This window comes from Leopardus geoffroyi, chromosome D4 (genome assembly GCF_018350155.1).
Source record: "Leopardus geoffroyi isolate Oge1 chromosome D4, O.geoffroyi_Oge1_pat1.0, whole genome shotgun sequence".
NCBI lineage: Eukaryota > Metazoa > Chordata > Mammalia > Carnivora > Felidae > Leopardus > Leopardus geoffroyi.
Window position 1 is genome coordinate 85669455 of NC_059342.1, and position 27880 is coordinate 85697334.

The 27880-nt window shown below is 41.5% G+C and overlaps 1 protein-coding gene across 4 annotated transcripts; it reads left to right on the forward strand.

Moving 5' to 3' along the window:
• Positions 1-4755: 4755 nt before the first annotated feature.
• ZBTB43 (zinc finger and BTB domain containing 43) lies at positions 4756-27821 on the forward strand. 4 transcript variants are annotated; one of them, XM_045469793.1, is made up of 3 exons: positions 4756-4845; positions 8184-8307; positions 22358-27821. In XM_045469793.1, the coding sequence occupies exon 3, from the start codon at positions 22381-22383 to the stop codon at positions 23782-23784; it is 1404 nt and encodes a 467-aa protein (XP_045325749.1). In that variant the 5' UTR covers positions 4756-4845; positions 8184-8307; positions 22358-22380; the 3' UTR covers positions 23785-27821. The 4 variants fall into 4 exon arrangements, with proteins under 4 accessions (XP_045325749.1, XP_045325748.1, XP_045325747.1 ...); XM_045469792.1 differs by having other exon boundaries at positions 4757-4876; XM_045469789.1 differs by having other exon boundaries at positions 4764-4899.
• The last annotated feature ends 59 nt before the right edge of the window (positions 27822-27880 follow it).

The following is a 27880-nucleotide window of genomic DNA, read 5'->3' on the forward strand; positions in this document are numbered from 1 at the left end:
CTCCCTCTCTTTCTGCTTCTCCCCACTTGTGCTCTCTCTCTCTCTCAAAATAAATAAACATAAAAAAGAAAGAAAAAAACTTTCATTCCTGTTTCAGTCACAAAGCCGGAGTCCATGGGGTGGAAAATACAGGCCTCTTGTGGGGACGGGCTATAAATTATTGAAAACAATAATGCAATCCACCACACTATTTTTGGCAATGCTTTTTGCCTTAAGGTCTATTTTGTCTGAATATAGCCAACAGATCCAGCATGGAATCTCTTCTACCATTCTTTTACTTCAAATTTTCCATCTTTGTATTTTAAACAATATATAGCTTGATTAAAAAAAACTGGTGTTAGAATCTCTTTTAATTAGAAGGCTTAGGGTTTTTTAAATGTATTTCTTGTGATTACTGATACATTGGAATTTTTTCCACTTTGTTTTGTACTTTGTATGTTTTATGTTCTTTCATTTCTGCCTTTTTTACCTTCCTTCCTTTCTTGTTTGCCTTCTTTTTAAAATGTTTTTTTTTTTTTCGGGGTGCATGGGTGACTCAGCCAGTGAAGCATCCAACTTCAGGTCAGGATATGATCTCACAGTTTATGAGTTCGAGCTCTGAGTCAGGCTCTCTGCTCTCAGCACAGAGCCCACTTCAGATCCTCTGTCCCCCTCTCTCACTGCCCCTTCCCCCCCTCCTTTCTCTCTCAAAAATAAACATTTAAAAAAATAATAAAATTTTTTTTCTTCTTCCGGTTTGGTCCATAACTCTATTTTTATTCTTTCAATGGTAAGCCCCCAATTTTAATGTTCATATTTAATTAAAAGTCTAATGTTAATCAGTATTTTTATGAACAGTGCACAGATTTTGATTAATTGAACCATTGACCACAATGCTTTGCTTTCCCTGTATGCAAACCCTTTGCGATGATCCTTCATACCTCCCTCCTACTATAACGTTGAACTCAGTGATGTGCCTTGCTTTGGCCAATTAGATGTACAAAGAGTTTTGAAAATGTGCTTGTGTATTTCCATTGCTCTTTTGTGTCCCTGCCATTGCCACGAGAACTTATCCTGTCAGCCTGGCTGGCGAGTGAGACACACAGAACAGAGTAAAGGCCCCCAGCCAAGACCATTCTGGATCAGCTGATCCCAGACATGTAAAAGCAAGTCCAACCAAGCTCAGCAGTGCTTCTTAATCCACCCCCAGCTGACACCAGATGTGTGAGCAGTAAACAAATATAGTTGTATCCCTCCCAGGTTTTGTGGCTGTTATGCAACAGACAACTAAGGCATGCTTCATAACACTCTTACACTTTATATACAATCATTCCATTATTTGTTTTGCCTTTCTGAACCCCACAAATTATAAGTTGTACTTGTTTCTTGCCCTGATACTTGTTCATGTTTACTCATGTTTGCGTCTTCTTTACTCACCAATCTTTTTTTTTTTTTTTAATTTTTTTAATGTTTATTTATTATTTTTTTTTTATTTTTTTAATTTTTTTTTCAACATTTATTTATTTTTGGGACAGAGAGAGACAGAGCATGAACGGGGGAGGGGCAGAGAGAGAGGGAGACACAGAATCGGAAACAGGCTCCAGGCTCCGAGCCATCAGCCCAGAGCCCGACGCGGGGCTCGAACTCACGGACCGCGAGATCGTGACCTGGCTGAAGTCGGACGCTTAACCGACTGCGCCACCCAGGCGCCCCTAATGTTTATTTATTTTTGAGAGAGGGAGAGACAGAGTGCAAACTGGGGAGGGGCAGAGAGAGAGAGGGAGACACAGAATCTGAAGCAGGCTCCAGGCTCCGAGCCATCAGCACAGAGCCCGACGCGGGGCTCTAACTCATGAACCGTGAGATCATGACCTGAGCTGAAGTCGGACGCTCAACCGTCTGAGCCAGCCAGGCGCCCCATTTTGCTCACCAATCTTTATTGTTCCTCAGATTGCCTTCCTGGGATCATTTAATTTCTTCCTGAAATATATCTTCTAGAAGTTCGTTCAGTTAAGTTCTGTTGGTAGAAACGCTTAGTTTTTGGGGCGCCTGGGTGGCTCAGTCGGTTGAGCGGCCGACTTCGGCTCAGGTCATGATCTCGCGGTCCGTGAGTTCGAGCCCCGCGTCGGGCTCTGTGCTGACAGCTCGGAGCCTGGAGCCTGTTTCAGATTCTGTGTCTCCCTCTCTCTGACCCTCCCCCGTTCATGCTCTGTCTCTCTCTGCCTCAAAAATAAATCAACGTTAAAAAAAAAAAAAAAAAAAGAAACGCTTAGTTTTTGTTGATCTGAATAGTGCTGTGCTTTAATCCCTGAGAGACTAAGTATACAATTCTAGGTAAACAATTATTTTCTCTCATCACATTAAGGCGATTATTTCATTAATGATATTATTTCATGCTCTTCTTATCATCACTGCTCCTGTTATTGTCATTGAACAATCAGGAGTTGGCATCACTGTCATTACATGGTAGATTATAGGACTTTCCTACTTCTAAAATCATCTCTTGTGCTGGCGTGTTCTGCAGTTTCAGCAGAATGGATCTCAGTTTTTATGTCTTTATCCTACTTGGGGATTCATTGCATTTCTTGAGGATTCTTATCTTTCAATTCTGGAACGTTCTCAATCATTATTTGACAATTGCCTTGCTCATACTCACATTATAATCACCTAACAGAAGTGACAAGCTTATGATGGACGTTCTCACTCTTTTCCATTTCTTTATCTCTCTGGGATGCCTTTTGGGTTGTTTTCTTCAAATCTCTCTTTTAGTTCACAAACTTCTCTTCAGCTGTATCTAATTTGGTGCTTAACCCTTCCAATGAGCTATACATTTAAAACAGATCTGCCTTTGAGACGCATGGCTGGCTCCGTCAGTAGAGTATGTGAGTTTGAGCCCCATGTTGGGTGCAGGGATAACTTAAAAAAATAAAATATTAAAACAAACAACCCCCCCCACCCCCCAAACAAGATCTTCCTCTGTACTGGACTTCTCTGCTTATTTCCTTATGGGTTTTGTGGTCATGGATCATGAGTTCATATTCATTTGGAAGACTACCTGGCCTCTTTGGGTTGATAGTGAGTTCTTCCAGAGAGGTCAGGTGTTTGTTTCAGCCAAATACCATAGGTACTATCAACACAGGCCCATTTTAAACTAAAGTGTCCAGCTTGTGGGCTTTTGGACCATGCAAACATTGTGGCCATGTGATGGCCATTTGAGTAAAATGCATTACCTCTCCATCCAGAGCCAAGGCAGAGAGACAACTTTCCTTGTTGCCTATCGAAGCAGGGCAGATTTTCTTTCCTTCAGTTTATCCTTCCCTTAAAGAGATATTCCTTCTTGGGTCCCAACCTGATGTTCCAATTTGGCTCTCATCTTGCCTGGACCCATAGATGTCCCTACGGCTTGTAGCAGCATCATTGTTTACCTACCTCCAGAGACGATTTTCAAAATATTCATCAGTATAGCACACATGCTAACCCATCAGAACCGATGCAGACTATGTCTGTTCAAAGTTTCTAATAATTTTTTTAAGTTTATTTCTTTGAGAGAGGGAGAGAGAGCACACGTGAGCAGGGGAGGGTCAGAGAAAGAGGGAAAGAGAGTCCCAAGCAGGCTCCACACTGTCAGCGCAGAGATCAACGTGGGGCTCAATCCCACCAACCATGAGATCACAACCGGAGCAGAAATCAAGAGTCAGATGCTTAAGAGACTGAGCCACCCAGGGGCCCCATCTGTACAAAACTTCTGAACATCAACTCTAACTTCCTAGGCTTGTGTTTCTGCTTCTCCCTAGCCTCAGATGATTTTCCTGACTTTTTCACAAGCTTATCTATGTTTTGAAAAGGGTGCTTTTCAATATTTCTCTTAGTTTTTTAATATAAATTGTAGCTGCTATATTTGAAGAGTCTACAACATTGCTAAAAATAAAGTCTAAGTAAGAAATGCATTAGTCTCATAAAAAAGAACATCCAGAGTTAAGCTATGACTGTAGCTTAATGTCATATGAGACCTAGGCTCTTTCCATCTTTTCACTTTGCCAGCCTTAGCATTTGCTTTTTACATCATAGGCACATGATTGGGACTGAACTTCCAACCTTAAGATCTGCTAAGAGACAGGAAGAAAATAAAAGTGGCAAAGCACTTAAGGGGCATACTTAACTAAAAGTCCTAGTGGATTTTGTTTAAAAAAAAAAAAAAAAAAAAAAAAAGGTACTACGTGCCAGAAGCTGGTCACATGACTATGGCTAGTTTAACCACTGGCTAATAATGAGAATGAGATTACCATTAATAGTTTGGACTGATTATGAGTCATTCCTTCTAGCAGGGGTGAAGATCTACCTCCCAGAGATCAAAAGATTTCCTCTGGTACCTGAACAAAATGAGCCTTTTTCCTGAGGGTTGGGGAGGGTACCCAGCTCAGCGCCTGCCACACAGAGGGAACTGTTCCATTCGTTGTAGATTTACAGAGCATCCACTACGTGCCAAAGGCATTGTGGAGGCAAAAAAGATTTGATACGATCTCTGCTAGGTAACATGAGAGAGATAAAGTTTGTAAAGGGTTTAGGACTTGGAATCAGCTTCCTAATTCACAGTAGTGGCCTCACTCATCGTCCGTAAAGCCGATTAACCTGCTCCCGGTTACACTGCGCAGTCGCTGGCTACAAGGGCGCCCTCTCCTGACGCCCCGCCCCAAAAGTGAGTCCCGCATGCGCACACCGCCTTCTCTCTGACGCACCCCCGGAAGCACTGGCAGTCCCGGGGGCGGAACCGGGAAGCATTTCCGGGGGCGGGAGGCGCAGGCTGAGTCGGTCGCGGCGGCGACGGCTTGAACGGGCCTGAAGCCGGTGGCGGAAAGTGTCCCGCGGGTGGGTTATGCGAGTGCGGAGCCCTTAGCAGGTACTGCGGAGTTGAGACAGCAGGTAGCGAAGGGGAGGGGGGAGGCCAGAGAGGTTTAAGGGCTTCTCTGCAGGACCCGGCGCGCGCGCCCCCGGCCGGCAGGCCCATTCCGCCGACCAGGATGCTCTAGCCGCGCTCGGGCGGTTGGAGTCCCGGAGCCCCGGGCCGCCTCCAGCCAGTCCGGTGCGCCGACCGCGACACCAAGGCCCCTGAGGCAGCGTCTCGCCCAAGGTCACCCCGCGGTGGCGGACCTTGGCGGGCCAGAGCGCTTGGAGATCCCCCTCGGGTTCGTCCGCTGGCCTTTCGGGGGCGCCGTGTGGGTGCGGCGCGGCGGCCTCGGGTTCGAGCCAAAGCCCGGAGAAAGGTTGTGCCCAGACTTTGCTAGTATCTGTCTCTGTTTACTTCTAAGTAGTGTTTCCCCTCGCTTGCGGTCTCTGTCACCTGTTGTCACCTGCCCTTTTTGCATCTCAACTCGGCCCCTGTCAACTTTGTGTTTCTTTCCAGTTTGTCTCTCTCGAGCCCGTCTCTATCTGGACCCTGTCTTTATTTCTGCCTCCACCTTGCTTATGTGGTTTTTCACCCTGTGTTTCCCTCTCAGCCCTTCCTCTCATTCATGGCCTGCCTGTCAGCCCTGCTCTTTGGCCGTCCGTGTTGGTGCCAGTTTTGTGTCTTTCTCTCTTGTTTGTTGCCTCTCCTAACTGGGTTTGTCTGGGCGGGGCAGGGCAGGTCTGCCCGGACCTCTGAGCCATGCAAGGTGACTCATGACCCTGTGAAGCTTCTTGCCCTGGTGACATTATCAGTGACTAGACTGCAGTCTGGCCTCAACTCTGACAGGTGTCGCCCAACCTAAGTGTCCGGTGCAGAAGCAGGCAGACCAGAGACCATCTCAGGGCCAGCGTACCTTGATAAATCGTTGCCTTTTCCTACCCGTGGCATTTTAGGCCCACACAGCTCTTGAATTCCCTTCGATCCGTCCACGTACCCCAGGATGGCCTCCACAGCTCCCAGGAGCCTCCTCTTTGAATTACAGCTGCTTAACTAGGCCTGTCTACAGGCTAAGGAGGGGTCCGTCTGAGATCTTGTGTCCCTGGGGGCTCATGGGACAGTAGCAGGATTTCTAGGAGAGCAGTATGCTTAGTGCAGAAATTGTGTCAGTATGTACAATTAGATTATAAGAAACCTAATAATTTGGTATTCATTCTTTGCTTTACTAAGGTACTCCCTGGAGAAATAAGCCAGACCCAGAAGAACAAATACTGTATGAGTCCACTTATACTTTGTCCAAAATTGGCAAATTCATAGAGGCAGACAGAAGGTAGAATGCAGTTTACCAGGAGCTGGTAGAGGAGGGAATGGAGAGTTATTGTTTAAGGGATACAGAGGTTTAGTTTGGGATGATGAAAAGGTTCTGGAAATGGATAGTGGTGATGGTCGCACAACATCGTGAATGTGTTTAATTCTACTAATTGGACACTTTAAAATAGCAAATTTTATACTAAGTATATTTCATCACAGTACAGGGAGGAAAAAACCCTTGCTCATTGGAGAAGCTCGGTACTAGCCAGCTCTTTGAAAATGTGCTTTTAAAAGTTTATTTTGTAGCTCTTAGGAACATTAAGTTGTTTGTTGATGCCTGCTCTTGTCAGAGCTAATGTCCTTAGAAAAGGACTTCGGTCAAAATAATTCAGTTAAAATCTTCCCTCAAGTTTTTTACTTGAGGCAGATTACCACTCTAGCTCTCCTCCCTCCATAATCCTCGGATTCAGTGCAGGAATCTGCTGCATAAATAGGGAATTTCAGGAAGACTTTACTTTTCACATGAAGAAAACCGTTAGGGGTGGAAAAACAGCCCTGTTATGATAACACAAAATTATGTGTCATTTCCTGTGTCTTTTCTGATGGGGGGGGGGCTTCATATTATGTTCTTATTTAAGCTATTTTGTCTGCTATGGTAGTTTATCAGGCTTTCTTGTGAGATGTAGCAGCTGAATTACTACTGTATTGAATCCTAGGATACCATGGATTGAGGAGAAACCACAGCCAATTAAGCTATGGCATGTGCTTTTGTAATCACTTAGGCTTATGAAAATTCTTTTTGAAAACATTTTTAGACTTATTTAGACATTTTTACATGATACCATTCTAATGCCTAAATTTTAAAAAATAAGTGAAATAAATTGGTGAAAGTGTTAAACTTTTAACATTCGTACTCTTGAACACTTGTAAGTTCAGAGATGGGTCCATACTTTCCCACAGTGTCCTTTGTGCCATCAGAAACATTGATGAGGGTCTCAGGCAGTGACAAGTATTAAAATTTCCACTTGACCATCACATCCTGATTGCAGAAATTTTGAAATATGCCTCTTAAAATCCGTTGAATGTGCTGTGTATTATTTTCATGAACTTTTCCTTTTTACTTTATCTACATTTATGGTTGGAAAGATTTTTGTCTTATTTGCAACATGTCGAGAAGACTTTCCTTTTTTGTTTTGTTTTGTTTTGTTTTGTTGGTATGTAGCTAATCATTATCCTGAAACCCAGTGCTGTGTCTGCCTTCTGTTTTTCTCAATTTGAGCTTCTTACCCCAGTGCTAATGAATATGAGAGTGCATTTAAAACCATTTCCTTGGCTATATTGTAATGTAATGGCAGGATGACCGATAAGTGGGGTTTGTGGTTAGTACAATACCTTCTCTTTTGAATCTCAGAGAGTTTGCTACAATGGAGTATTTGCTTTTGGCTTTTTTTTTTTTAAGTAAAACATTCAGCTGTGTCTTAAAATTAAAGGGAGACAAGATTCAAAGTCCATAAAGTAGGTAGCTTATTTTTAAAAAATCCTAAAATAGATTTTAACTAAGTTCTTTGGCTAAAGTGTTCCAATTAGGAGAACCTATAGGGGTGCTGATTGGCAATGGTCTGAAGACTGAAAACACTTTTCCAAAGGATATTTTAATTTTGTAAAATTACATAGACACTGATCCGTGTTGGTTTTCTATTTTTAACCAAAGTACCATGGTAATGTAAGACGGTTATTAAAACTGGGTGAGAGATTTAGGGGTGTACAGAACTCTCGGCATTTATGTAACTTTTCTGTAAATCTAAAATTATTTCAAAATTAAGTCCATTTTAAGTACAAGGCAGAAGCTAAGATAGTACAGACTAGAAGTTAATATAACCCAAGATACCAGTTTTCTTTCTGCTGCTCAGAAATAAATCCTACACATGTAGTATTTATTAGCAAGGCACATGTATATGCTGAATGTCACCAGCATCTCTTTTACATTTTCAACGTGATTTTTTTCTTTCAGAAGTCAGTGTGATTCTAATTTGAAGCAAAACTGAGAAATGGGTTCCTCTTCCTCATTCATCCATACTGCTTTGTGATGGCCATGGCATAAGGGGCTTTTTTCCAGGATAACACCTTTGCATTAGGTAGGTAAGCTATAAACTTACTAAAAATACAGGTTTTTAAAATTATTTACTAAAATGGCTTATTTTTCAGCAAAAATAAAGATGTATTTGTATTTAATTGTTCTAGACCATAGGTTCCCATACTTCTGAGCAGGAACTGTTGCACATTTTAAGGCCAGTCACTGCTCTACATTGTACCATTACAGCATCTCACTTCAGAGAAACTTATCAGGGACTTTTTTTTTTAACTTAGAACAATATTAGATTTAAATTAAACTTTAAAAAAAATTTTTTTAATGTTTATTTTTGAGGAAAAGAGAGACAGAATGCAAGCGGGGGAGGGGCAGAGAGAGAGGGAGGCACAGAATCCAAAGCAGGCTCCACTCTTTGGGCACAGAGCCCAATGCGTTGCTCAAACCCACGAAATCCAAGATCATGACGCAGGCCAAAGTCTGATGCTTAACCGACCGAGCCACCCAGGCACCCCTAAATTAAACTTTAAATTTGAATTCTGACCTACCACTTTTGAGATATATAACCTTGGGCAGGTCTTTTAACCTTCCAGAGTTTAGTTTACTCGTCTTTTTTTTTTTTTTTTTTTTTAAGATTTAATTTCTTAAATTTTTTTTATTTTGAGAGAGTGAACTTGTGCATGAGTCAGTTGGAGAGGGGCAGAGAGAGAGGGAGACAGGCTCCCAAACAGGCTCCATGCTGTCAGCACAGAGCCCGACACAAGGCTTGCTCCCACGAACCATGAGATCATGGCCTGAGCCAAAATCAAGAGCCAGATGCTTAACCTGACTGAGCCACCCAGACACTCCTGAGATTTATTTAATTTTTTCATTTTATTTATTAGAGAGAGAGAGAGAGAGCATGAGAAGGGAAGGGCCCAGAGAGAGAATCCCAAGCAGGCTCCACGCTCAGCTCAGAGCCCAGGGTGGGGCTCGATCCCGTGACCTCAGGATCACAGTCTGAGCCTGAGCCAAAATCAAGAGTTGGATGCTCAACTAACTGAGCCATCTAGGCACCCCAAGATTTGATTTTTTTTTTTTTTTAACTAATCTCTACACCCAGCACGGGGTTCAAACTCATGAACCTGAGATCAAGAATCACATGCTCTTCCAGCTGAGCCAGCCAGGTGCCCCTAGTTCACTCATCTTTAAAATAAGTGTAATGATTCAGGAGTATCGCAGTTGCAAGACCCAGGTTTACATAGCTTGCCCTTTGAACTGCAAAGCATCTGGCTAATATAAAGAAAGAACTGGGGCGCCTGGGTGGCGCAGTCGGTTAAGCGTCCGACTTCAGCCAGGTCACGATCTCGCGGTCCGGGAGTTCGAGCCCTGCGTCAGGCTCTGGGCTGATGGCTCAGTGCCTGGAGCCTGTTTCCGATTCTGTGTCTCCCTCTCTCTCTGCCCCTCCCCCGTTCATGCTCTGTCTCTCTCTGTCCCAAAAATAAATAAACGTTGAAAAAAAAAAATTAAAAAAAAAAAAAAAAAGAAAACTTTGGTAGGCATGGGGTTTTGGTATTTTTGTGTATTTGTGCCAATCTTTAGATTTACTGAAGTAGTATTTACTGTGTTTAAATGTGCTCTCTACAGTAAGTATGCAAATTACCTTTATGGTCTAATTAAGAAATCTTTGGAGGGCTTTAAGACCAATGGGTCTGCTTCCCTATTGTTATCTGTGTTTTAAGATACGTAATTGTGTTTAAATAATGCGTAAAATTTGATATGCTGTTCTTTAGTTGTATAAGAAATACATTAAACTCATCCAAATTGAAAGAGATCTTGGAGGTCATCTAGAGTTTGGTGATTTCTTCAATATTTTCCCATTGTCTTCTGCTTTTAAAAAAGCCTGGGTGGCTCAGTTGATTAAGCATCCGACTTTGGCTCAGGTCATGATCTCACAGTTCGCAAGTTCGAGCCCAGCGTCAGGCTCAGTGCTGACAGCTCGGAGCCTGGAGCCTGCTTCTGATTCTGTGTCTCCCTTGCTCTCTGCCCCTCCCCCACTTGCACTCTGTCTCCCTGTCTCTCTCAAAAATAAATGAACATTAAAAAAAAAAAAGCCAGAGAGCATCCATGAACTATGGAGGGAATGAACTGAGATAGGTGTGTATGTTTTAGAACTATTACTGTTAGTTTTAAAAAAAACAAAACACTGTGTGTAAGATGACAAATAAAATTGCAGTACCTTATTAAGTCTGAGGATGGTGAATAATTTGCTCTGGGGTTTAGGAATGCATCATATGTTATAGACGATTTCAGTTGTTTATTTGTGAAAGTAGTATTCACCTTTACTTTCCACACTATCATCACAGGTTATATTAGGCCTGAGCAAGTGTTTTGAATTTAATTCCAACTTCACCACTTACTAGTTAAGCAGGTAGTTTAGCCTCTTTGTCTATAGCCTATTCTTCTTTTTTTTTTTAATGTTTATTTTTGAGAGAGCACGTGCGTGTGCGAGAGAGGGGCAGAGAGAGAGGGGAACAGGATCTGAAGCAGGCTCTGCGCTGACAGCAGAGAGCCCGATGTGGGGCTTGAACTCACAAACTGTGAGGTCATGATCTGAGCCATAGTTGGATCTGAGCTTAACCTACTGAGACACCCAGGCACCCTGTGTCTATTTCCTGTTCTGTACAATAAGATAAAAACTATCTATCCAGTGGATTGTTATGAGGATTGATGAGATAGAATACATACAGTCCTTTTGCACAGACTCTGGTACAATGCACACATTTAATAAATAGTAGATGCTGTTATTATTCCTACTAATTACAACATTTTCCTAGTTAGTTATCCAGTTTGGAAACTTCAGAGTCGGTATAGGTAACTAGTTTACCTTGCATTACTTTATTTCTTAAACAGCTTTACTGAAACATGATTCATGTACAATTAAAAGTTTTTTAGTAGGGGCACCTGGGTGGATCAGTCTGTTGAGCGTACGACTTCTGCTCAGGTCATGATCTTGTGGTTTGTGGGTTCGAGCCTTGCATTGGGCTTTGTGCTGTCCATGCAGGGCCTGCTTCAGATCCTCTGTCTCCCTCCGTCTCTGCCCATTCCCCACTCTCTCTCTCCCTCTCTCAAAAATAAATGAACGTCAAAAAAAAGTTTTTTAGTGCATTCAGTGGGTTGTATAAACCCATTCTAAAATTAGATTGTGGGACAATCTAATTTTAGAATTTTCATCCTCTCTCCCCCACCTCAAAAAAAAACAAAAACAAAACAAAACACACAATTAGCAGTGATTCTCCTTTCCTTTCCCTGTAGTTTCTGGCAGCCACTGATTTACTTTTTGTCTATAAATCTTTCTGTTGTGGACATTTCTTATAAATGGAATCATACAAGTTGTGGCCTTTTGTATCTAACTTCTTTCACCTGGTATAGTGTTTTAAGGTTCAGCCATGTTATCACATTTGTCAGTACGTCATTCTTTTTTATTGCCAAAAGAATGGCATAGTACAATAATATGTGCATAGTACATAATAAAATGGAGTAATATTTCACTGTATGGATATACCACCTTCTATTTATTCAGTCATCAGAGGAGGACATTTGGGTCGTTTCCATTTTTTGGCCATTATGAGTAATGCTGTTATGGACATTCGTGTATAAGTTTTTGTGGATATCGTATGTTTTCAATGTTCTTGTGTATATACCTAGTAGAATTGTTGGGTTACATGGTAACTTTATGGTTAACTTTTTGAGGACCTACCTCAAAAGTAGCCACACCCATTTTATATTCCCACCAGCAATGTATAATGATTTTAATCCTTCCATATCGACATCAACACTTGTTTTTGTGTCTTATATATCATGGCTGTCCAAATGGGTAGTATCTCATTGTAGTTTGAATTTGCATTTCCCTAGTGAATAATGATATTGAGCATTTTTTTGTGTGCTTATTTGTATATCTTCTTTGGAGAAATGTTCATTCAAATCCTTTGCCCATTTTTCAGTTGAGTTGTCTATTATTAAATTTAAGAGTTCTTTATGTATTCTGGATATGGGTCATTTAACAGTGATATATGATTGCATATTTCTTCTCCCGTGTTGGAGGTTAACTTTTCACTCTCTTGATGGTATAATTTGTGCCTTGCACTAGCTTTGAATCTTCCTGCCTGCCAATTCAGTCAGTCCTACTGATTCTACCTCTCTGTTTTCCATACTCACTGTTACTTTCATTGCCTCAAACCTGGTTTCTTTGCTAAAATCTTATAATTAAGCCTGTACTTCAGACTTAGTCCCGCTTTTAAGTGCATCAGCAGATTGTCTTTCCAGAACACATTTCACAACATATCACTGAGAAGTTTCTAGTGCTTCCCGGGGCCCACATTTAAATAGCAGATTCCAGGGGAGCCTGGGTGGCTCAGTCGGGTAGCTCTTGATTTCGGCTCAGGTCATGATCTCATGGTTCATGGAATCGAACCCCTAGTCACGCTCTGCGCTGACAATGCAGAGCCTGCTTGGGATTCTCTCCCTACCCCTCCTCTACTCATGTTCTCTCTCTTAAACATTTAAAAAATAAACTGTGCTCTTAAGGGATGCCTGTCTGTCTTAGTAGAGCATGTGACTCTTCATTTCAAAGTCCTAAGTTCAAGCCCCACGTTGGGCATAGGTCTTAACTTTAATAAAAAAAGAAAAAAAAGAAGAAGAAAGAAAGAAAGAAAACCTGGGTGGCTCAGTCAGTTAAGTGTCCACCTCTTGATTTTGACTCAGGTCATGATTGTGGGATTGAGCCCCACATGGGTCTCTGACGCAGAGCCTGCTTGGGATTCTCTCTGTCTCTCTCTCTCTCCCTCCCTCCCCCTCTCCCTCCCTCCCCCCCTCAAACATTAAGAAAAAAAAAAAAAAACTGAAACAATACCCTCAAAACTGTTCTTTGTTTATCCCTTGCTATTTTCTTTTTTGTTACTGTAGAATGTATTTACAGACCCCATGTACTTACAGAATAAAACTAACCAGGTTTTTAATTCTTTAGAGGGAAACATTCTGTTTGGGTCTGAAAAATTTCCCTTTGTGGGTGGATTGTTTGGGGGTCTTTTTCCCCCCCAAATTTTTTTTTAATGTTTATTTATTTTTGAAAGAGAGAGGGCACAAGCAGGGGAGGGGTGGAGAGAGGGGGAGCACAGAATTGAAGCAGACTCCAGGCTCCAGCTGTCAGTGCAGAGCCCGATGTGGGGCTCGAATGTGCGAACCACGAGATCATGACCTGAGCTGAAGTCAGAAGTCAGATGCTTCACCGACTAAACCACCCAAATGCCCTTTGGGGGTCTTTTACCGTAAACCTGAATGCTGTTAGAATCAACTCTTAGCTCTTTAGCTGACACCAGGGGTTAACTTGAGTTGAATGGCCGAGGCCAGAGGCTAGGTCTTACTCTTAGGACAGCTTGAGCTCTGTGTACTTTCTTCTGTGTTCGTGAAATTGTGATACCAGGGACCTACTTTAGTTTCTTTGGCCCAGCTGGCAAATGATGGGCCATGTCTTTGCCAGTTACTAACTGAACTCCACCCTCTCGTGCCAAGTTTTTAAAAACTTTCTGCTGAGGCATTATACAAACATTGGTATTCCAGTACAACCACCTCTTAATGTTGCTAATCTGCAGGACCTGTCCCATAGTCCACCCTGGGACTTGAGCCACAGCCAGACCTTCCAAGTGAACAGGCGTTAGTGTTCTTCTCTCAAGATTGCTACTATTATTCCAGGATTGCCTGGGGAACTGGGTGGAGTTGCAGAGGTAACGTCTCTTTCCAGTCTGGTCCCATCTACACTATGTCCTTAATTAAAGTTTACCAGATAGCTCTGGTCCCTAGTTTCCAGGACTCAGGCCAATTTTTTCATTTTCCTTAGATTCGTTTGGTTAGGATGTGGTAGATGAGAAGAATTATATACTGCTCCCAAGTCTTCCTCTTACCCTGGTGATCCTAAAATTTATTGTGAAAGGATATGTAATTGTAGGCTATACCAGGTCCCCTCCTCTGAATTTCTCTTGGGTTTATAGTTCTCGTGTGGTGCTTCTATCATGCTTTGCCTTGAATAGCAGGGTTGTATGCATGTTTTTCATTCCCCCCTACCAGATTATAAACTCTGGACGGTGAGATTCCTTGATCATCTTAGAAACCCACCCCCCCAATGATGTGCATATAGTGTTTTATGTCAGTTTACTTATTTATGTGTTCATTTTAGTGAGTTAATTACTTCTGTGAAAGTCGTTAAAAATTGAAACAGCACCTGTACTATCAATACAGATCACAGCTACCACAACTGCCTGTGAGTTTGTAAATATGGCTTATATGGCAGGAAACTCTGAAGGAGAGTTTCAGTCTTTGCATGTTAGTAAAATCAGGGAATATATAGAAATGCCGCACCTGCCCAAAGTTAAGGGCAGAGATCAGATATTTTTTTTTTTCTTTTTTTTAAATAATCTCTACACCCAACATGTGGCTTGAATTCACAACCTGACATCAAGAATCGCATGCTCCACCGACTGGGCCAGCCAGGCACCCCAGAGGTCAGATACTTTTAAATTACAAGGACCATTACCACCTTGACATAGTTGAAAGTAAAGTTACATGACATTTTCCCCAAGTTTTTTTTTAATGTGTGGTAAAAAAATATATCACTAAATTTACCATTTTAACCATTTTCAAGTGTACAATTCAGTGGCATTAGTTACACTCACAATGTTGTACAAATGGCAACACTTTCTAATCCCCCAGTTTTTTCATCACAAAACAGAAACTCTACCTATTAAGTAATAACTCCCATTCCTAACTCCCCTGAATCCATGGTAACTTCCAATCTACTTTTGTCTCTGAATTTGCCTATTCTAGATATTTCACAGAAGTGGAGTTATACAACACGTGTCCTTTTCTGTCTGGCTTATTTGAGTTAATGTTTCTCATGATTTAACACAATGTTGCCAGGTTTATGTTGTAGCGTGTATGAGAAATTCATTACTTTTTTTTTTTTTTTTTAACCTTTATTTATTTTTGAGACAGAGAGAGACAGAGCATGAGCGGGGGAGGGTCAGAGAGAGAGAGACACAGAATCTGAAACAGGCTCCATGCTCTGAGCTGTGAGCACAGAGCCCGATGCGGGGCTCGAACTCATGGACCACGAGATCACAACCTGAGCTGAAGTCGGATGCTTAACCGACTGAGCCACCCAGGCGCCCCTGAGAAATTCATTACTTTTTGTGTTCTGTATTGTCTTTTAGGTATCATTGATTTGTTATAATGTTCAGGTTCTCTATTTCCTTATAGATCTTAAGTCTGGTTTTTCTATCCATTACTGAAAATGAGGAATTGGAGTCATAACCTGTTGTTGTAGATTGGTCTGTTTCTTCATTGTCCATTTTTGCTTCATATATTTTGCTCCATATAGATTTCTTAGTGAATATATGTGTATGGTTCTGTCTTCTTGATAGAGTGAACCTTTTATCAATCTATTAATGTCTTTCTTTGTTCTTGTAACCTTTTTGACTTAAAATCTATTTTGTCTGGGGCACCTGCGGGGCTTAGTTGGTTAAATGTCTGACTTCAGCTCAGGTCATGATATCACGGGTTCATGAGTTCGAGCCCCACATCGTGCTCGCTGCTGTTAGCTCATAGCTGCTTCAGATTCTGTCTCCCTTTCTCTCTCTCTCTCTCTGCCCCTCCTCTCATTCAAGCGCAAGCGCGTGTGCTCGCTAGCTCTCTCTCTCTCAAGATGAGTAAACATAAAAAAAAAAGTCTATTTTGTCTGATAATAATACAGCCACTCCATCTCTCTTGGTTACTCTTTGCATGGAATATCTTTTCTATCATTTTACTTGTGTGTTATATGTTGTCTCTCATAGAAAAGATACAAATAAACCATGTTTTTTATCCATTCTGCCAGTCTCCCCCTTTTAATTGGAGAGTTTAATCCGTTTACATTTAAGTACTGGTGAGAAAGGATTTACTTCTACCATTTAGCTGTTTTCTGTATACCTTGTATGTTTTTTGTTTCTCAATTTCTCCATTACTACCTTTTAAAAACATTTATTAAAAAAATAAAGCATTTATTCTTTTTTGGCATGCCATTTTGATTCCTTTCATTCCTTTTCATGTATATTATTATTTTCTTAGTAGTTACATTGAGATTTACAATTAATCTCTTAAACTATTCCTTACACCTCCATCCCTTTCCCTTCATTTTGTTATTGTCATGGATTACATCTTCATACATTGCCTATTTATGTTGATTTATAAGTATTGTTTTATGAATTTGCATTTTCAAGCATACAGGAAAAAAGCTATAAGTCAAAATAATAACAGCTTTTATGTTTATGTTGTTAACCTTTATCATTGGTCTTTATTCCTTCATATGCCATTGAATTACTACCTAGTATTCTTTTTTTTTTTTTTTTTTTAATATTCATTTGTTATTTTTGAGAGACAAAAAGAGAGTGCAAGCAGGGGAGGAACAGAGAAAGAGGGAAACACAGAACACTTGAAGCAGGCTCCAGGCTGTGAGGTGTCAGCACAGAGCCCGACGCAGGCCCCGAACCCACGGAGATCATGGCCTGAGTGAGCTCAAGTCGGATGCTTAACCGACTGAGCCACCCAGGCGCCCTTACCTAGTATTCTTTTATCTCAGCTTGAAGGATCCCTTTTTATCATTTCTTGTAGAAAAGTTCTGGTAATGAATGGGGCACCTGGGTGGCTCAGTCGGTTGAGCATCCGACTTCGGCTCAGGTCATGATCTTGCAGTTTGTGAGTTCGAGCTCCACATCGGGCTCTGTGCTAACAGCTCGAAGCCTGGAGCCTGCTTCAGAATTCTGTGTCTTCTCCCTCTCTCAGCCCCTCCCCCGCTCATGCTCTGTGTCTTTCTGTCTCTAAATAATAAATAAACGTAAAAAAAGAAAAGTTCTGGTAATGAATACCCTTACCTTTTGTTTATCTGGGAGTGTCTTAATTTCTCCTTCATTCAAGAAAAGGTACTTTTGCCAGATACAGAATTATCAGTTGACAGTTTTTTCTTCTAGCACTTTAAATATGCCATACCACTACTTTCTGACCTGTATGGTTTTTTTTAAGGTGTGAATCTTAATTGAAGATGTCTTTCATGTGATGAGGCATTTCCTTCTTACTGCATTCAACTCCCTTGTCTTTGACTTTCTACTTGCTATTTAACTTACAATGTGTCTAATGTGGATCTCTTTCGTTTTATCCTGCTTGGAGTTTGTTGAGCTTCCTGGATGTATAGGTTTCTCTTTTATCCAATTTGGGAAGTTTTCTACCAGTATTTCTTTTAATACGTTTTCTACTCTTTGAGACTCCCATGGTGTGCATTTGGTACATTTAATGACGTCCCACAGTTACCTCACACAGTGTTCATTTCTCTTCATTTTTCTCACCACTCCTCTGACTCAATAATTTCAATTGCCTTGTCTTTGAGTTTGGTGACTTTTTTTTCTTCTGCCTATTTTAAATCTGCGGACTTTTTACTTCAACTTGTATTGGTTTCCTGTGTCTTTCAAACAAAACAGACTAGGTGGCTTAAATAACAGGATTTTTTTTTTTTTTCTCACAATTCTAGAGGCTAGAAGAGCAAGATCATGGTGTCTGTAGATTTGGTTTATCCTGAGGCCTTTCTCCTCAGCTTGCAGATGGCCACCTTTTCACGTGTCTTCACATTGTGTCCCCCCTAGATGCTGCTGTGTGTCCAAATTTAATTTCTTACAAGAATACTAGTCAGATTGGATTAGGGCCCACCCTAGTAACTCTATTTTAATGACCTCTTTAAAGGCCTCATATACAAATACTGTCACATTCTAGGGTTTTGAGGGGCGGTTAGGGCTTCAGCTATTCTTCTCAGCTCCAGAATTTCTGTTTGGTTCCTTTTTATAATTTCTATCTCTTTACTGACATTATTCTCCTGATTTCCTTTAGTTTTTGTCCATAGTGGGGTTTTTCGTGTGTGTGTGCGCGCACGCGTGTGTTTTAAGCAATTTGAGCATATGTAAGATAATTGATTTACTTTAGTATGACTAGTAATTCCAATGTCGAGAATCCCCCAAGTATAGTTTCTAATATTCTTTACCTTGTGAATGCATCTCTCTTCCTTGTTCTTTTATACTTTGTAATGTTTGGTTGAGAACTAGAACATTTTAAGTATTCGAATATGGTAACTCTTGAAATTAGATCCTTCCCATCCTATGGGACTTCTTTTGTTACTTGTTGAGGGCTGCAGTTGTCGGTTTGCATGACAGTTTTTCCAAGCTATTTTTGCCAAGTCCGTATCCCTTGTTGCATGTGGTCACTGAAGTTTCTGTTTTATCTGTGTGGTCAGCCTGTGACCTGACAGACTTCCTTAAATACTTTGACCCAGGCTCTGGGGTGGGAGGGAGGGGGAGCATGTTTGTCTTTTGAAATCTTATGATCAAAAAAAAAAAAAAAAAAAAAAAAAAAAATATGCTCAGTGCTGCTGGGGAAGCCACTGCTGCCTGAGAGGGCCAGAACAAAGCTGCATGGATCCACCATACTGGCCAGAATGTAAATGCCCCAGTTTTTGGAGGACATATTCCTTGTTGTCCTCCCTGCCACGAGCCAGCCACTCTAGGAGTGGGTCGGGGGTGGGGAGTGGGGGTTATAGCTGGTTTGTGCGGGCAGCACTGCTAGTGAGGTTCAGCAGGCTCTCTCTTCAGCAAGCATTGCCTTGGTTGCTACAAGTGTCTGATCAGATTCCAGAGTTCTCAAATAGTTGATTCTGATCCTTCAACAGCTTACTGGTTGTTTTGATGGTGGGACTGATCCCGAGAGCTTCCTACTCCACCATTTTCTCTGTTATCACTTATGACATTTATTTTTATAGAGTTGTTTTTAAAAGTGTTGTTCTCAGTCATTTAACATTCCACAACATTATTTGAAATCTTGATGAGAAGATTAATATTCAATAATAGTGTTGGGGGGCGCCTGGGTGGCGCAGTCGGTTAAGCGTCCGACTTCAACCAGGTCACGATCTCACGGTCTGTGAGTTCGAGCCCCGCGTCGGGCTCTGGGCTGATGGCTCAGAGCCTGGAGCCTGTTTCTGATTCTGTGTCTCCCTCTCTCTCTGCCCCTCCCCCATTCATGCTCTGTCTCTCTCTGTCCCAAAAATAAATAAACGTTGAAAAAAATTAAAAAAAAAAAATAATCTTGGGGTGCCTGGGTGGCTCAGTCAGTTAAGTGGCTGACTTCGGCTCAGGTCATGATCTCAGAGCTTGTGAGTTCAAGCCCCACATCAGGCTCTGTGCTGACAGCTCAGAGCCTGGAGCCTGCTTTGGATTCTGTGTCTCCCTCTCTCTCTCTGCCCCTCCCCTGCTCACACTCTGTCTCTCTCTCTCTCAAAAAATAAATAAACATTAAAAAAATAATAATAATAATCTTGGAGTTGGGGATGCCTTTCTATGTCTAACACAAAACCCTAGAGCCATAAAAGCAAAGACTGGGTAATTTATATAAATTTCAAAGTTAATTTCTTACATTTATAAAAAACTAAAAATCAATAAGATGAATTGCCCAATTTATTTGAACAAAGAATATAACTGATAATTTATAGGAAAAACACATGACCAGTAAACATGAATAAAGAATATTGTTCTCATTCATAATTAAATAAATGTTGATCTAAATAATAATGAATCATGGATTATTTACTTAGGAGGCTTGCAAACTTTTTTTTTTCTTGTTTGATAATGTCCAGAATTGTTAAGGGTGTGGAGTGTTATTTACTGTTGATAGGAGTGTGACTTGGTGCAACCTTTCTGGAAAGTAGCTTTGTAATATACATCAAAATGTCAAATGCACAGTCCTTTGACCCAGCAATTCCGCTGATAGAATTTACCCTATAGATATTTCCAAAGATACGCCAAGATAGTTATGCACAGTATAATTACATTGTGTATTTATAATAGCATTCCTCATAATTTCAAAAGCCTAGACAATTGAAATTCTATAAGAGAGCTGCTTAAATTATGGTAAGTCCATATAATAGGAACTATATAGTCATTAAACAGCATTGAGTTAGTTCTTTTTGTGCTAATGAGAAAGTGAGAGAGCACAAGCTGCAGATGGCAGAGAGACAAGGACAGAGGATCCTAAGCAGGCTCTGCACTGACAGCGAGCTGGATGTAGGGCTCAAACTCATGAACCGCAAGATCATGACCTGAGCCAAAGTCGGACACTCAACTGACTGAGCCACCCAGGTGCCCCTATTTTTGTTTTAAATTACTATGAAATGTTTTAAGAGGTATAAACCATAAATTAATACTTACTTCTAAAAACACCATCTTACCTCTTAAAATTATTATTGACTTATCTGGTATTTTGTTATCTTCCTAGAAGAGGGAGAATGATGTTATAGGAAAAATAGGATAGGCTTTGAAGTGATGAAGACCTAGAATCACAGCCCAATCTCATAAAAATTAGCTCTGGGGTGCCTGGGTGGCTCAGTCGGTTAAGCGTCAGACTTCAGCTCAGGTCATGCATGATCTCACGGTCCATGAGTTTGAGCCCCGCGTCCAGCTCTGTGCTGACAGCTCAGAGCCTAGAGCCTGCTTCAGATTCTGTGTCTCCCTCTCTCTGACGTTCCCCTGTTCGTGCTCTGTCTCTCTCTGTCTCAAAAATAAATAAACATTAATAAAAATTAGCTCTTATTTTAACCTTGGTAAAGTTACTTGAACCTGAGTTACTGAACCTGAGAATATCGATCTCTATATTTGCAGTCATTATAAAGTGGAAAAAAGGAGTATAGTCCCTGCTATACAGTACCTACTCAAGAAACATTAGTTTCTTTTCTTGGTCTTTCTCCCTATCTCTCAAAGATGACTTTCAATCTTTGGGTTTTTGGGGTTTTTTTAATGTTTTTTATTTATTTTTGAGAGAAGACAAGTGGGGGAGGGGCAAAGAGAGGGTGGCAGAGGATCTGAAGCATGGTCTGCGCTGACATCAGTGAGCCCAGTGTGGGGCTTGAACTCACAAACTGTGAGATCATGACCTTAGTCGAAGTCGGACACCCAGTGCCCCTGGGTTTTGGTTTTGGTTTGGTTTTAATCTCATACTTAGAAAACCTGGCATTTAGCAATGTTTGGATATAGTTTTAGAGCCAGATGATGGATAGTGCCAATAAATCTCTTGGGTTTACTGGTTTATTTTAATTTACTGTGGAATTATGGGGCATGAGCAGGTGTCTAACAGAGTTTATCTTGTGGATTGCTGCTGTTAGAAAGCTTCTCTAATGCTTGACTACCCCACTAAATATATTTACAGTAACCACACAGGCAATCCTTTATTCTTTGTTATAACTTTATCTTCGGTTTGAGGTCATTCAGTAACAGGGACAATATTTAGTAAGCTCTTTGGTCTGTAAACAATTTGGAAACCATCAGATAGAAGGAATACCTTGCCTTACCGCTTCATTCTGCTTCACGTCAGAAGCTCCTAAAAGGGCTAAAATTCTGCTGGCAACTAAAGAAAGTCACATTGTTTGGGACTTCAGTGAGTTTGCACCTGTGGTGCTGAAGGACCAAAGGCAAGATTGTTCTGACCACTTCAGCCCCCTTTCCCCTCACTCCTGCACTGGATTTTAGGCTAATGGTCTCCTTTCAGTTCCTTGCAGTGGCTGAGTTCATTCTAGTCTCAGAAACTTTACATAAGTCTTTCCTTCTTCCAACAATTCCATCCTCACTTCCTCACCCCACCTTGGCAAATGTGGATTAAATCTGAGGTCTCTTAAAAATTCTACTGCTTGGACAGGTATCATGTTTGTCTTGCCTAGAAATATGTACTTTGTTTTATTTAGGAGATTTGTACAGCTTACAAAGCACATCTCTGAATTCTGTTCTCATTCATAGACATAGGCAAAATGAAGCGTTAATACCAGGAAGAGTAGCGGGTCGTTCCTGGCACCCCCGCACCTGCAAGCTTTGCTCTGGGGGATGAATGCTCCACCCACTAATGCCCACAAGCAAGGGGACTCTATGGAACTGTGGAACTTGTCTTAGTTTTCTTAGTGATCAATAAGTGTCTCTTTGGGCTGGAATTAGCACTCGTTTTTCTTTCTCTTGTAGCACTGAACAAGATTTGTGATGAAATGGAGCCTGGAACAAACTCTTTTCGAGTAGAATTTCCTGATTTTTCCAGCACCATTCTGCAGAAACTGAACCAGCAGCGCCAGCAAGGACAATTATGTGATGTCTCCATTGTTGTCCAAGGCCACATTTTCCGGGCACACAAAGCTGTTCTTGCTGCCAGTTCACCCTACTTTTGTGACCAGGTACTCCTGAAAAATAGCAGGAGGATTGTTTTACCTGATGTGATGAACCCAAGAGTGTTTGAGAACATTCTCCTATCTAGTTATACGGGACGTCTAGTAATGCCTGCTCCAGAAATTGTTAGTTACTTAACAGCAGCAAGCTTCCTCCAGATGTGGCATGTGGTAGACAAATGCACTGAGGTTTTAGAGGGAAACCCTACAGTTCTTTGTCAGAAGCTAAATCATGGCAGTGACCACCAGTCTCCTAGCAGCAGTAATTATAATGGCCTGGTCGAGAGCTTTGAGCTGGGCTCTGGGGGCCATACTGATTTCCCCAAAGCCCAAGAACTGAGGGATGGAGAGAATGAAGAGGAGAGCACCAAAGACGAGCTGTCATCTCAACTCACTGAGCACGAATACCTTCCCAGCAACTCGTCCACAGAGCATGACCGGCTGAGCACGGAAATGGCGAGCCAGGACGGGGAGGAGGGGGCCAGCGACAGCGCCGAGTTCCACTACACCCGGCCCATGTATAGCAAGCCCAGCATAATGGCGCACAAGCGCTGGATCCACGTGAAGCCCGAGCGCTTTGACCAGGCATGTGAGGGCATGGATGTGCACGCGCCCTACGATGAGCACCAGGTCACTGAGTCTATCAACACCATGCAGACGGAGCACTCAGTCCAGCCTTCGGGAGTGGAGGAAGACTTTCACATCGGGGAAAAAAAAGTAGAAGCAGAGTTTGACGAACAGGCTGATGAAAGCAATTATGATGAGCAGGTGGATTTCTACGGCTCTTCCATGGAAGAGTTTTCTGGAGAGAGGTCAGACGGTAATCTCATTGGGCACAGACAGGAGGCTGCCCTGGCATCGGGCTACAGTGAGAATATTGAAATGGTAACAGGGATTAAAGAAGAAGCTTCCCATTTAGGATTCTCAGCCACCGACAAGCTGTATCCTTGTCAGTGTGGGAAAAGTTTCACTCACAAGAGTCAGAGAGATCGACACATGAGCATGCACCTCGGTCTTCGGCCTTATGGCTGTGGTGTCTGTGGTAAGAAATTCAAAATGAAGCATCATCTCGTGGGGCACATGAAAATTCATACGGGCATAAAGCCCTATGAGTGTAATATCTGTGCAAAGAGATTTATGTGGAGGGACAGTTTCCACAGGCATGTGACTTCTTGTACCAAGTCCTACGAAGCTGCAAAGGCTGAGCAGAATACGACTGAGGCTAACTAAAAATAGGATCTGGCCCTTGAGTGGCAGGCACAAAAATAAACTATGGTAATTATGCAAATCTGGGCACAGATGATGCGTGCTACTTGCTATTATGAGAGAAGCTTAAAAAAAATGGAAGATATTTCTGAAAGACCAGCTCTAAGTAGGCCAATTTAAAAATCTAATTCCTCAAATTTGTATGTTCCTGTCCAGGCCTGGAGTGGGTAATGGGGATAAGTTAACCCACTTCCCAGCTGGCAAGGTAAACCTTCAGGCCCGTTGTGATTGAGGCAGGTGGACTTGGTGATACAGACATCTGCACTTGGAACTGGACTCCAGCCTACCAGTTCTGTTTCAGGTGGCAGCAAATTTTGATCGCTCATTACAAGGTCACGTTGGCATTTTATTTAGCTCTCACTATAGATACTTAGGTAATGTGGGTTTGTTTTAGTAGCTGCTTCACTGAACGAAAGGCTACTTCTGTAAAAGCTAACAGATAATGTGATTCCTAGGATGCAAAATTGATTAACAGAGCTCTCTTGTCTGGTTTTATTCTTTCTAGAGGGTATTTTAATGAAAAACTATGGAGACGCTAAAAGGGTGACATTCTAAGTAAGAAACAAATAACTTATGGTACAAGCTTCAGTTTCTGTAAGATGCCACTGTCACGATGTGTTTCAGACTCTTGATAAGGCAAAAAAGTTTTGTATTTTAGTACTAACATTTAGTTTGGACAATTGTATCTAATTGTAATTCTCTAGGGTGCCAGAGATAGGTATTTCTAATTGGTTTGCTGTCCCAAATCCTGTGTAATTATAGCATCCACACAGTGGGATCTGCTCTGTGGCTAGTAGGCGTCTAGCCTGCTTTGACCCTGACCATGGTACCATATTGGCTACTCCAGCCATTTCTCTCTTAGGTTATGATGCTTCCTGAAGAGTTCAGTCCGTGACCACAGTTGGTGGGAGGGAGCCAAGAGTCACTGCTGAGAGTTACCTGTGAGCGTAGGGAGTTTATGGAGTGCTCCGGTGAAACTCCCCAACTGTCAGCGAGAGTTGCTGAGTATCAGAATGTTGAGTGGCAGGAAAAACAACTGCCCAAGAAAAGAGGAGTCTTGAAGATACACTGGTAGGGGACGTAGTCCCAGAGGGGTACATAGAGCTAATGCTGCCAGTTCTTTAGGAGTGCTGGAATGTGTTTTAAAAGGGGGAAAGAGGGAGTCCTAATTTTAGAAAGTAGTCTACAGATTCATGCTCCCAGATTCTAGATAAAGCTGCATAAATTTCCAAGTCCACACAGCTGTATGTACCAAAAAACATCGAGAAAAGCAGCTATTCTTGAGACCTTTTCTGCAGCTCAGTCAGATGTTTTAGGTTAAAAAGGAAGCATATATTCAGGATGCTTTTAAGCTGTGTAATATACCTGAAGTTCTCACCAGGGTAGGACAGGGTGCTACTATTATGTCAACTTTTCCATAAATTACTGGTCTTTTACTTCCAAGTGGAAACTTTTTTTTCCTTAAAATAAAAATAACTTTTCCTGGATTTGAGGTGAAATTTTTTTTCAGAAGTTTGGCTTTGCTCTAATGCGATAGACATTGCTGGCAATGGCCTCTGGTCCTTAAGCTCCAACCACGAAGGAAGGCATTTACTTGTTGAACAGTATCTGGAAAGGGGAAAGAAAGTACTTATTTACCAGTTAATTCTTGTAATCGACATTACAAAACAGGGATCTATTCATTAACACTGTATCATTCTCGATATATAAAAAGCACTTTGTATTTAAAACTTTATTATAAATATATATATATATTGATTTTTTTAATCTAGAAACTAGATATTACCTCTTGGTTGTTTGCCACGTTAATATTCTCTTGGTGTTGAAGCTTCACCGGTTAACAGTCCTTTCTCTGCATACATGACAGATGTGTATAGAGGAGACTGTACAATCAAAGTTCAATTGCTCCTTCTCATTTTTTCATGTTAGAAGCCAATGGATTTTAGGTATGATCCTGGCCATTGTGTGTGAGGAGAAATTGTTTTATTATTCCTACTAATTTCAGTACTAAGGCGTTGAAGCCGTTTAGTTCTGCCAAAAGCCCATCACCCTCTCCCGTGGTATTAGCCAATCATTTTCTGCCTGTTCGGAAGGTTTGATGTGCTGTTTCCCATTAAAGATTGTATTCAAATGAGCATTGGGACGTTTTGGGAGAAGAGTCTGAGAGATAGAATAAAAACGTTCTAGAAAAGTCATGGTTCTTCAGTTATGCTGAAATTAGCACGGCACCTTTGTTATGAGTAATGATGAAGAATTCTTGTTTAGCCAGGAGTGGTGGGCAGCCCTTGGGTGGTAGTTTTGCAAGTAGTCAGTTGTGCCGGGACTTATTTAATGTGTTGTGAAGAAAGGTGTCCTTTATTGAAATCCTTATATGTACATCAACTAAGTATAGAATTTAAAGTGTAAGTTCCTCACACCTGCTGTTTTAAGTTTTTTATGGTAGTTGGGGTTTCCTTTAAAATTAGGGTTGCTAATCGGGTCAGCCAGACCCTGTGAGATGGTTGGGCATCTGAAATGCTGGCCATGTTCAGAGAGGCGGGGAAAAGAGATTGCCTTAGTTTGGATAGTGAAAGTGAATTTTTATAAACTTTGCTTTTTAGGATTAGGAGATCATACTGTATTACTACCTTTTTTCTCCTGCCCACTCTGGGTTGGATAGTCTCTCTCCTTAGCCTCAGTACAGCTTTAGAAAATTTTTATCCTTCCAAATGAGTTTGGATAGTTGTGGGTAACATTTTCCAAACAGTCTTTCAGGGATCGTGTTAATGGCCTACAACCAAGGTATTTGTCCCCTACTTTGAGTCTTAACTGTGGTTCTTCTCCAGTCCCAGCGGGAAAGGGCTTCAAGGCACCACCGGTGGTATCTAATGTTAGTATTTATACCATGCCTTTAATTTTAGGTGTACACATTACAACAATCCACTTGGTAAAGTAGGGATCACCGTCTAAGGAAGGACTGCGGTAGCCTTCCCTCAAGTGTTGAGGGTTACCCCCAGGCGCTCCTGGGCCCCGGCCTGTTGATTCTCATTTCTAGATCTCACCTTCCTCTAATCCCTTCTTTATGCCACTGCTTTCAAAGAGTCTGCCCAAAAGGGTCTTCTCCATTCTCATGGTCATCTGCTGAACGAAACTGACCCTATGTTGACTTCTAGCTGTTTAGGAAAGCTGCTTGGTCTCAGTGGCCCCTTCCTGCAGAGGCACGCACATCCCCAAGCTGCTGGGGAAGTGATGTGGGGGGCAGAGCAAAAGCAGCCCAGTCGTGTTTGCCCTGGAGGGGGGTGGGGGAGGATTGGCCACAGCCCTCTGGGTGGGTGGCGAGGACTCCGTCACACCAAATCCAGGGGTCTGTGTTTGTAAAGGTCTCTGATAATTTAGGAATGCTGGAAAACAAGCAACATACTTACCCCCTTCCCCAGCCCCTATCTGTGCCACACTAATTTTGTGATTTAATTGCTTTCATGGGTGACTAACTTTGTTCAGTAAAACCAGGGTTTGTTTGTTTGGGTTTTTTCTTTGCTACTTACATATTTAAAGGTACATGTTTCTTGTTTCTTATTTCAAATCTCTACTGATAGTGCCCAATGGGAAGATGCTGGAACACATTTTGCAAATGTGACATTTTTTTTTTGTTTGTTTTTGTTTTAGTGTTGCTTGAAGCCTGTGTCATAATGTCAGTTGCTGCTGCCTTCTTTCCTTTTATGAGGTTCCCAATGTTTCTTCCAGAAAATTACTTTATTTATGCAAGTCAGGTGACTCTTAGACCACAAAACCATTTGATGATAAACAGATTATCATTAGGTGCATATCTTATTGATATTTTGTGAAATGTTATGCCTGTGTTGCAAAAGTTGAATAGTTTTGTCTTTATATATTGCTGTCTTCAGTGTACAGCATGGTTTTACTTAATTGAATGTTACTGTTTAATATTTTCTTCTTATAGAAGAGACCATGCCCTTTTGTATGACATGTTTTAATAAATGTTATCCGTCAACTTTGTAAAAGTTTTGTTTTTCACTCTGGTTATATGACCACATGTCTTTGTTTTCATCCTGGCTTTTGC